The sequence below is a fragment of the Megalops cyprinoides genome, chromosome 15 (assembly GCF_013368585.1).
Source record: "Megalops cyprinoides isolate fMegCyp1 chromosome 15, fMegCyp1.pri, whole genome shotgun sequence".
In the NCBI taxonomy this organism is placed as follows: Eukaryota; Metazoa; Chordata; class Actinopteri; order Elopiformes; family Megalopidae; genus Megalops; species Megalops cyprinoides.
Genome location: NC_050597.1, coordinates 8,938,888 through 8,950,351, shown reverse-complemented (window position 1 = coordinate 8,950,351; position 11,464 = coordinate 8,938,888). Strand labels below are relative to the sequence as shown.

The following is an 11,464-nucleotide window of genomic DNA, read 5'->3' as shown; positions in this document are numbered from 1 at the left end:
GATGTAATGTAAAAATTTTAAATTGCAAATGCATCTTGCTTACCCATAGTGGCAGCTGTATTTCAGAAACACCAGTCTGAATGATTTTGGCTTTCTTCTCCACTAGAGTAGTGTTGTGGTTCCTGTACTTTTTAGATGAAGGAACTATCAGGCTTGAATCCCAGAGGAGGGGCAGCATAATTTTGCAGTCGGTGGGTAAATGATGAGAGCGCTTGGTGCTGGCGCACTGGTGATAACACCCCTCACGCTGGTGATAATTCCTCTGCCTCGAAAGAGGGGCTGTTAAAGGAGGGGATGGATTTCTTCATTATTAATGCTGGTGAGGGTGTTATGAAACTGAAGCCAGTTCGTCTTGTCATGTGGAAGTGTGTACTGCTTGTCAGAGGGTCTCGCTCCTGCAGTGTCTCCCTCTCATTTGTGGCTGTGGCTTGTTTGGCTTGCTGGACTGGCAGCTGTTCTGGGGTTTTGTGTGTGTGTGTGTGTGTGTGTGTGTCAGTGTGTTGGAAGGGGCAGGTGAATTTGGTGCTGCTGTTGTTGTTGCTGTGATGAGCGTGTCAGTTGTCAGGCTCCCCAGTAAAAGAGTACCCTGTATATACTGTGCGCTGAGGAGGAAAAATAAATCAAACAAAGCTGCAGATGCCCCGGTCCTTGTCTCCCTTGGTCTTGTCATCAGACAGCCCTTCCTGCCCTTGTTATCGCCGCCTCCGAGCTGAAGGGAGGGGTTTTCCTCCAAATCCAGTAACCTGATCTCACTGGCACTAGACTTGGGAGGCCTCCTTTTCTGGAAGGACCTGATGCATCATGCTAATGAGCCAGTCCCTCAACCAGCAGCAGCAGCGCTGAGGATCACTTTTAATATCGCTCTCTGCCTGGGCAGACAGAAATCATTTACTGTGGAAACGCTTCTGGGAGCTGACAGCAATCTGCCGTTAATTTCTGTCTCTCTCTTTCTCTCTCTCTCTCTCTCTCTGTACTCTCTCTTGTATGTGTGTCTCTCTCCCTGTCTCTCTCTCACTCTCTCTCTGTCTCACACACATACATACACACACTCTTTCTCTTTCCCTCCCTCTCTCCTCTCTCCTCTCTCTCTCTCTCTCTCTCTCTCTCTCTCTCTCTCCACTGCTCTCTCCCTCCCTTTCTCAGTGGCTGAAAGAGTCTCTCCATCAGTACCGTTTAGACTGGAGGGAGCGCACCAGAGGGGTAGGTTCCAGGGATACACGTTCACAGGAATATTCATCTCTATGATTCCTCTGCCTTCTTTTTTCCTTCTTCCTCTTCTTGTTCCACACCCCGGCGTGAGTGTGTAGGAGAAGCAGGAGAGGTCCAGACGCAGTCGTGCTGTGGAAGAGAGTGTGTGAGAGAAAAGGGGCAGCTTCCCCACTGGTCACTCCCTCTGGACGCCGTTTGCATGGACTTGGGGTTTCGTTTCTGAATCCCGGGCAGCCTGCAGCAGCTCTTCATGTTGGAATAAAACCAGAGGAAGTCGCACCCCAAGATGAGCGAGGAAGCCAAGGATAAGAGCCAAAGCAAGCCGGCGCACCGCAAAAAGAAGGGGAAAAAGGTAAAGAGACCACTTGGTATCCAAGGTTTGGCTTTTTCTCAGTGGTGATCCTATACTGCTAGGGTTGGCATGAAAAGCTGATGTGAATGCCTCATCTGACTATAGACAAAGTTAGATTGCATAATGGGAATTGAAAATCATTTTCCCCTCCCCATTTAAAGCAGGGTTGAATTTTCTCTTTTGTCCTAAAGGCGAGGCTGAGGAGTGCATTTCTTGGGAGAGGATTTTAGTTTTTGGGGTTTATGCTGTGATTTGGTGATGGCTATGGGGTAGCACAAACTGCAGTGTACAGCGAAAGCCCTTCTCTTTGTTTGCTCAGCCGTGCTGTGTGCAGTAAGAGAATCTCCTCATGTCGTTCCTCTCACGGCGGACCACAAGCAAGTTCTCAGTGCTTGAGTGTTTCCTTGGGTCTGTGCCGGCATTGAGACAGCTGTACATTAATCCCACCGGTGGGGAAGCGTTTGCTGGTATTACCACTGCTCCTGAGGAGGAGGGAGGGGGAGGGAGAGCAGCCTCATCAGGACCAAACAAAGGAAATAGAGTAACTTCAGCGCCGCGACTTTAAAGTAGCAGCATCAGGGATTTCCTAAAAATCGGAGTAAGGGCAGCACCCATTCAGCTGATCTGCACTGGTGCGTCTCCTCTGGGGGGAGATGGGGCTATTGGGGGGGGGGGGGGGGGGGGGCTGGGGGGTTCAGCCGCTTAATTAAAGGCGTTCAGATTTACAGGCTAGGCTGGCTTGGCTGGCCGCACGGGTTGATTTAGTGGGAGTGCTTGGTAAGCGCTGCTCGATGCTAGCGCCGGTCCGCTTTCACTGTTTTGCCAGTCTGTCAGACCCGTTATTAATGGGCTTACAGGAGAGGATGTGTGGCAGCATGCAGCAGGAGCGGGTCCGGGTTTGCTAGCCCTGTGGCTTTCTGTGTTAACAGCTGCGCCGTTTACGGCCAGCGGTGCTCCGGCGAACAGAGAGAGAGCTGGGAGAGTTTGTCCCCCCCAGTCGAGGGGAGGCTGTCGGTGGCAGCGGGTGCCACACTGTGGTACTCCAACCTGTTGCTAGGCGCACGCAGCCTGGGTGCTCCTGACAACCACACAGAGAACAGAGTGGCTGAGCGCACCGCCTGGCCCCGGCCAGGGATAACGGACAAACACAGGCTAAAGTGATGGCTCAGTCTGTCACCATGGTGGGTGTGGTCCGCTATCATGATGACAGGCATGTTGGTGACGATGGGAATTAAAATGGCAGCGATGATGATAATAAACAAATAATCAAATTATGATTACTCGTTAGTAATTGATTAAAACAAATAATTTGCTTGATGATTAGTCTTATTATTATTGATTGTAATGATGAGGATGCTGCTCATGGTGATGATGATGATGGTGGTTATGGTGATGATGACGAAGATTATTATTATTATTTTTATTATTACATTAATATCTTGACAGAGAACATGTAAAAATTAAGTCATTAATCATAGCAAAGGGAAACAATCTAAATAAGAAACATGACCCTCTCAGACGGAATTTTCAGCAGAGCACAAATCAATGACAAATCCATTTAGGTTTAAAGCAGAGGCACTCCATGGTTTGTTGTTCTTATGGTGAGGCAAGCAGGGTGGGGGGGGGGGGGGGGGGGGGTCGACGGCAGGGGGGTTGGAATAATTCCCTACAAGCAAAAGACAACGCAGCACAAAATGTTCAATAAATCAGAGGCAGAGCCAAACGACTACACATTGCTCTCCAGTGCGCTGGGGCTGCAACACGCCACTGAATTACACAAGCCACAGTACTTTCCCGGTCTCACACTGATTTTTATGATAGATACGCCTGCATTTATCAAATCAAATGACTTATTTTCCACTTCTACATGTTTGATGTTGTCTTTAATTTGGCCTTAGCAGTGATGGAGGCTACCGAAGGCCGGTGCAATGATTCTTTCTCGGGAGAGTATCGGGGTTAAAATGCACTGTAAAATGTGTTTATGACTCGTTCTGCTGGTCTGTTTGTCGATAATAGTCGTGAAACCCCCTGAGAGTGTCCGCTGTAAGGATCAAACGTTCCGAGCACCGGTGATGGGTCAGCGATCACTGAACCCCTCGTGCTCCAGCCGAAGGGACTCAATGTTCTGTGGCAGCAGGGTCTACATCGTCACGTAGAGAGGACTGGGCTTCTTACTGGGAATTTCAAAGCATTTTTCCCTGATCTGATCGACTGTACTGGGCTTCATCAGAGAAGGCTTGCACCAATCAACATTTTCACATTTAGGCTACCATTGGAATGATTTTTACAGTGACTAGTAGTGTGTGGAATAATAACAGAAAGAGTGATGAGTTATTGAAAATCAGGTCATGCCTTCATTTCTTTATACTGTTAGAGTTAGCTAACAGATAGTGGACAAAGGGTTTGTAAACAGATTAATAAACATTCAGCTTTAGAGATCACAATTATTTGTGAATTATTGCTTTAAAAATATGCTTTTTGCGTGTTGAGATTTATTGTTTTGAATTCGTATCAAGGTATAGCATTGATATTTATTTTGCTGTATTCCAACAACTGAAGTATAGATGTTCTTGCCAAATGACTAACTGCGTAATATGTTTTGAAAAAAAAAAATGCATGTAAGCTGTTTTATATGTTTTCTTAAAGTATGTACTTAATAGGCCCTTGAAATGATGTATAACTAAAAACAGTTTTGGAGCAAAAAGAAGCAGATCCATTTTAAGTGAAATATCAGTTGTTAACATGAGTCCCATTTGTATTAACACACTGTGTCAGAGGTCGTTGTTAGTCTCTGAGGACATGCAGAGCGCTAGACACCTGGAGGACTGTGAGATTACACAGCAGGCAAGCTGTCTCTCTGCTCTGCCTCACCTGTGGAGCTTGGAAGGGCAGAAGACAAAGGACAGTTAATGTCCGTCTGCTTGGAATGGGGTTTCTTCTGCAGTGCCATTCTTATTAATGCTGCCGTTCTGCAGCTGTGATCACAATCGTGGCCACGCCCCTCCTGTTTGTGCAAAGAAAATTGCCAGTTTTTTGCTCCAGGTAACAGAGAGGAGGTGTGATACAGAGATGCTGAGGAGCAGAGAGGAGATGCGACAAGGTGATGTGGAGGAGCAGACAGGAGATGTATCAGAGCAATGTGGAGGAGCAGACAGGAGATGTATCAGAGCAATGTGGAGGAGTAGAGAGGGGATGTATCAGAGCAATGTGGAGGAGTAGAGAGGGGATGTATCAGAGCAATGTGGAGGAGTAGAGAGAAGATGTATCAGAGCAATGTGGAGGAGTAGAGAGGGGATGTATCAGAGCAATGTGGAGGAGTAGAGAGAAGATGTATCAGAGCAATGTGGAGGAGTAGAGAGAAGATGTATCAGAGCAATGTGGAGGAGTAGAGAGGGGATGTGACAGAGTGATGTGGAGGAGTAGAGAGGGGATGTGACGTGACAGAGTGATGTGGAGGAGTAGAGAGGGGATGTGACAGAGTGTTGCAGAGAGAGTGTGTGTGTGTGTGTGTGTGTGTGTGTGTGTGTGTGTGTGTGTGTGCGTGTGTGTGTGTGTGTATGTTACAGAGAGATGTGAAGGAGCAGAGAGAAGATGTGACAGAGCGAAGTGGAGGAGTAGAGAGGATTTATAACAGGGTGGTGCAGAGAGTGTGCATGCCAGAGAGATGTGGAGCAGCAGAAAGGAGGTGTAGCACAAAGATGTGGAGGCGCATAAAGGAGAAATCAAGCTATATGGAGAAGCAGAGAGAGGATGTGTGCCACAGAGATGTGGAGCAGGTCCATCAAGCTCCCCTGTGGATCAATACCACACTAAAGCTATGGAGGATTCCACAGAGAGGCTGTGGGATTGCCTGCTGATTCACACAGAATATGTGTCTGTGGATAGCAGCTGATGAGATAGGAGCAGATAAGAAACCAGGCGGTCTGACCAGTATATGTGGTAATGCTGTAGATGCTGTCATGCCTCCAATGGCAGGAATGTTAGTGAACAGCACTTGCATAATAAATGTTTAAATCAAAGCTTCTGAAATGATCATGATCCTACTCAGAGAGACATGTGTGTGTGTGTGTGTGTGTGTGTGTGTGCACGTGCCTGTGTGTGTGTGTGTGTGTGCATGTGCGCGCGCGTATGTGCTTGCCTGTGTGTGTGTGTGTGCGTTTGTGTGTGTGTGTGTGTGTGCGCGCATTTGTGTGTGTGCGTTTGTGTGTGTGCGTTTGTGTGTGTGCGTTTGTGTGCATGTGTGTGTGTGTGTGTGTGTGTGTGTGTGTGTGTGTGTGGACTTTGAATATGCCAGGAGTGTTTAGAGCTGGAGTCATGACAACGCGGGGTATCTCTGTGGTTATAAGGCTCTGTGATCGAAATGTTGTCTTATCACCATCTTTTTTCTGAGGGTGCAATACAAATGGAAGCAGACACATTAAGGTGATCTCTTTTCATTAAGTAATTCATACTTAAAATGCTTTAACTGATGCTGTATCCATTTAAATTCAATCAATGACATTTTCTGTGAGAGATTAAATCTGTCATTTTACAGTGCTGCTTGCTTTTAGGTCTGTAATATTCATCGGCATAATCACGAGGCAGATGCATCAGCGTCTGCACAATTTCTATGATATCTGAAATCAGCTGAAGCTCAGCTACCTAGCAACAAATGTAGCACTGATGAACAATTCAGCTTTGAAATGAAATTGCCCCTTGATTGTGAATGCCACTGGCTGAATAGATCTCAGAAGAACGAAGAATTTAGTTGCTACGTGAATGCTCAGTTTTCAGACCAAACTTATAGTCTCCGAGAAGCAGCTGTCCAGTAAGTCCTAAGAGTGGGCAGCCATGGTATGCCATCCTACAGAAATGGACAGTGACATGACAGGTAATGCAACTCCCTTGCTATGCTGTTGTCCACCCAGCACAGCACTGTTCTTTGTTATTGGCCTGAATGTCCATCAGTGGGGGAAAGTGTAGTCTCAGGCTCAGTTCAGGAGACTGTGACGACTAACCTATTTAATTCTCTTGTGCTTCTGTGGTGGTGATCCACTGTCCTTGAAACAATATCTGGCTGACCGTGTCACACACAGTGAGAACAAAAAAACATCTCTTCACTCCTGCAAGTGACATGGTGGCATGCTAGTGAGTATTTTCTTCATGCTTTGAATCATTTCAGTTTTAGCAACAAACATGATAATATACCCTGTGGATGTTGTGAAGATACATTACATTACATTACATTACATTAGTCATTTAGCAGACACTCTTATCCAGAGTGATTTACATAGGTTACAGTTTTTACGTTATCAGTTTATACAGCTGGATATTTACTGAGGCAGTTGTGGTTTTAAGTACCTTGCCCGAGGGCACAGCAGCAGTACCCCAGCAGGGGATCGAACCAGCAACCTTTCAGTTGAGAGCATGGCTCCTTACCACTATGCTATGCCGCTATGCTACATAAAAAAATATTTAAACACAAAAAATATTATTAAGAATATTAATCATGGAATCATTTTTCAAGAAAATGCTGCAAGATGTCCTTTGATAGCAGAAGAGTAACCTTGCTAAGGAGTTTGTGAAGAGGAATTTCAATAGTTATGCTCTTTTCATTTCAGTTACATTTCAATCATTCTATTTCAATTATTTATTTATGAGAGAACCTTTCTTTTTTAAACTGTTCATCAACATTGTACATGCCTATTATTTAATTGCCCTTCTGTGCTGAAAATGCTCTCTCTCATACAAAGAGCTGTCATATTAGCTTCAGAAGTGCCTTTGTTTGGTGTGAAAACTGGAGGCTGGAGGATTGCACCCTGGCCTTTGTTTCAGGAAAAATAGCTATGGCAGTGATTATGAAGCCACTGTTCTGACAAGTCTCAACAGATCCTTTTGTGTACTGGCCTTCGGAGAAATTGCACATCACGACATCAAAACATTGCAGAGAAATTAATTGTCGGTTCTCTGTTTCAATTTAAAACTGACAGCAATGTTTTTATTTGCAGCACTTGAAAATCACTTGTTTTTATTGGGTGGCTGGTGTTGCCAAGTCGTTAGTCCTCGAATACACACAGGCCTTTTTTATGCAATGTAAAATTACATAATAATACACCTCTGAATGAGAAACACAAAAAGCAAAAAAAAAAAAAAAAAAAATCCTAACATTAATGCCACATCAATAGCTTTTGGCAGTGTATTGCACAGCTCTTCCAAGCAGTCCTTTGAAGGCTGTAAACAATAAATGATGGCAGAAAAACAGGTTCCAGAGCGCATTCTGTCTCATTCAGTGGAAATGTAACAGAGACGGAGCACGGGTACGGTCGCTGGTCGTGGCACGGGTACGGCACCGGATCGGTTGCCAGTGGTGCCGTGGAGTGGGCGTGGAGGGCATTATCTCTCACCTTCCCCCCGGGCCTTCAGCGGAACGGGTGGGCGGGGCCTGGGGAGCGGAGTTCGCCCACCGACGGGGTCGGGGGTGGGCGGGGAGAACGGACAAACGTGAACCAGCACTAGGGGTGAGCGAGCGCCGCGGGGGTGTATTTAAAGTAGCATAGCGGAGTAAATCATCCTTGCTTTGCTTCTGTGGTGCGAGCGGCCCCGTTGCCATGGCGCAGGGGCGGCCGCGGCGCTCGGAGAGGAGCGGGCCAGATCAATCAAACATCCTGCGAGGCTCACCCCGACCTCATGCCATGCTGACATTTACAATGGGAATGCAAACCGCTCCCCGGGAGCATGGCTCTATTTAGGGGTTAAGGGGTGTTGGGGGGTGGAGGGAAAGGAGGGGGGGGTACATTGTGGATCTCAGCGGGTTAACTGTGTGGAAAGTAGTCAAGAAGGAAACCAATTCGCTGAAATCCATGCCAGGGATATTCTTAACTCTGAGCACTCCTCCCCTCCTCCCAGGCCTCAGCTGATAGATGCCACCAGATTTTGTTGTGTTCCCTTTAATGGGAAGTGCAGTGACAGGCCGGTTAAGTTCAAAGCCTAGTTTAAACCCATCTAAAATAAAATAAAAAAAAACAAAGAAATCCTCCTTTTTAAAAACAAGGGACAGGAAGGTTTGATGCAGCCTTTTTAATTAATGCAGGGGTTTATATCAGCTTTCATAATGGATTGACACTATTAGGTTCTTGGCATCGCCACAGAACAATTGAGGATAATTTTATGCTTCATAAGTTACACACCCCTGGCATCTGGAATAGTAAGGCCCTGGCTTCTGTACAGCACAGACGGAAGAGGTCTCAGCCATTGCTTTTTCATGTCATTCTCCTAAGGTCTGCAGTTCATCTTGCCTACCGATCCGGTCCTTAGAAATGTCACAAATTAGTAGCAATTGACAGACAGTTTTAAAGCTCTCCTGACGAAGTGTTATTAGAGCTGTGATTGCGGTATTTTTATTAAACACACTGCAAATGTCTCCCCTCTTAATTTCTTTTCACAGTAAGCTGCTTTGTTGTCTGAGTCATCTGACATGAAAAGTCTTTTTTTCAAGTTCAGAATGAAATGGTGTAGATGAGTGCAATATCGTATGAAGGTAATCCATGAAACAAGGTCATGGGTTACTTGGTTCTGCACTGCCAGTGCCTCTTGTGCTGACCCTTACAGTGAGTCATCTTCTTTATGTCTCATTTATGTTATCACTAAGATACTAAGCTATTAAGTTACAATACTCAACCGGGGATGTAATTATTGCGTGGCATTAATTACCTTTCTGGAACTATTTCAGTCAAAAGGTTTATTATGTATTATATTCAGGTTCTCCTCGGGATCTTTCACAATGACCTGTAATGTTATTTTAACATTTAATCAAAAAGAACATCTCGGTGGCTTCGCTCAAGAACAATAAGCTGTATATCAGCCAGATGTACTGTAATGCAGGCTACATCTCATGCTGGAAGGAGTCATCCTGTTTCAGTTTGAGACACAGTGTCACTATGGTCCAGCCTCCATTTGCTTACTTGTGATAGAATAACCTTTTCTGAATTACAGTCCAATGACAATAGCTAAATTTCCTTGTGTTCATGCCTTTCCCCACCCTTGCTCGAAAGGCATGTGTGACTGACAGGACAATAACCAATCAGACACCATGCATTGTCTGCATGTTGGACCGGCACAGAGTATGGAAGACTAACTGAATCAGCAAGACTCTTGCCAGACGGAGGTGTATTGACACATGACTGCAGTGGTGCAGGCTCCAAGAAAAGGCCATTGTTGCTTTATTGATACACTGTGCGCCATTGTTCTGGTTCCACTGTCACTCTTAAACTGTACACATACAGCTGGCTCAACTCTAAGGTGAGAGTGTAACATATGATCAGAGGTGGACACCTCAGGTTCAGAAAGTAAAAGTCCTACCATGTATTTGTTGTAGCCATTCTCTAAACAAGGTGATTTCACTAATTAGCTCCTCTACCTGGCTGAAGAGTTGTGCTAATTAAATTCAGCTGGTGTAGTGCAAGGGTGGAACAAATACGTGGCAGGACTTTTACTTTCTGAACCCGGGGTGTCCACCTCTGCATATCATACAACACAATATTGCTGTAGGAGTCAAAACCAGCCTGTAATTTTAACTGTGACACATTGTTTTATATCGCAGTCTCAGTGTTTCAGTAACCTTCTGTGTCTTGCAGAACATGAAAATCCAAATTTTTTAATGTTTTGCTGAATAGAGATCAAACTGTGTAGTACAGCTGTAAGGAGCCAGGGTGGTAAACCAAAGATTACTTTTTCCTATTCTACCTTTAAGCAAGGTGCTAGCCTGTGAAATTATCCTAGGTAATATCCAGCTGTATAAATGGATAGCATGTGAAAACTGTAAGCTATGTAAGTCGCTCTGGATAAGAGTGTCTGCTAAGCAGCTGTAATGTAATGAAAAAAAGAAGCTGCAGTGTCCGTTACCAAAGCCACAGGAGTACACGTGAAACATCCTCTCTTTTGGAAAGGGGTTGCGCAGAACCTCTGCACAGACCAGCCTTCAAGCTTCGCTAGTGTAATCCTAGCTGGCAGGTCCAGCAGCCACTCCAGAACATAATCGTGCCTTCGCCTGTTCCCAGGCTCTCTGGTGTCCGAGGAACCTGATAGGACGCTACTACAGAGTCGGGGACGGAGGGCATGTGATCTGGAGAGGCACTCGGATATCTGAGAGATTCCCAGTGCCACCAGTGACTGCTGAGCCGTTGGACTTGGAATGCAACACGATCCCTGTGGCAGCATCACCTGGACTTGCAGGGCGCGAGACTGAGGAAGAGGGCGCGAAACTTTGGAACAGGGAAAGAGAGAGGGATGAAGAAAGAGAGAGAGAGAGAGAGTCAGAGAGTGGGAGAGTGGGATTGGGAGAGATGCTGAGGGGACGCAACAGAGGGAGAGGCAGGAGAGAGGGAGAGATGAAAGAGAGGGAGAAAGTGGGAGAGAGTGAGAGACGAGAGAGAGGTAGAGAGACAGGAAGAGAGAGAGGAGAGTCTGTTGAGACAGTGAGAGATGAGAGAGAACCCCTTTCCCTTCCCCTTTTGAGAGGAAGAGACGGGCGATAAATTAGAAAAAATGAAAAACAGAAAGTAAGAGACAAGAGGTAGAGAGAAAGGCAAGCACAACATATAAAATATGCAGCCATGCTGTAGTTATACAAATTCAGACAGAGATGTAGAGCAGCATCATTCCCGATGAGTGGTTTATGACATAATCTCATTCAAAGCATTATTGCAATCAATTCAAAGCAATTGAGAAATCCACCGAAATCATATAAGAGCATTCCCAGGAACATATTCCTGTTTGTGTTTCAGCATTGAGAATTTGAAGGATTTAGATCATTTTTTGGTTACCTCAATAATGACATTTTAATTCTATTTTTGACAAGTTTTTAGTTGAAATTTAAAATTTGCGCATCTTGATATGCAGTTTCTGATGCCTGTCCTCTGATCATAA

The 11,464-nt window shown here is 45.4% G+C and overlaps 1 protein-coding gene across 3 annotated transcripts in view; it reads left to right on the top strand.

Annotated features, from left to right (window-relative positions):
- Positions 1-1,130: 1,130 nt before the first annotated feature.
- The window catches only part of LOC118789675 (ankyrin-3-like), a 130,883-nt gene continuing 120,549 nt past the window's right edge, over positions 1,131-11,464 (top strand). For 2 of the 3 annotated variants that reach the window (XM_036546184.1, XM_036546183.1), the window contains exon 1: positions 1,131-1,561. In XM_036546184.1, the coding sequence (XP_036402077.1) occupies positions 1,496-1,561 (66 nt within the window). In that variant the 5' untranslated portion in view covers positions 1,131-1,495. The remainder of the gene's footprint in view (positions 1,562-11,464) is intronic. The other variant, XM_036546182.1, reaches the window with a different exon arrangement.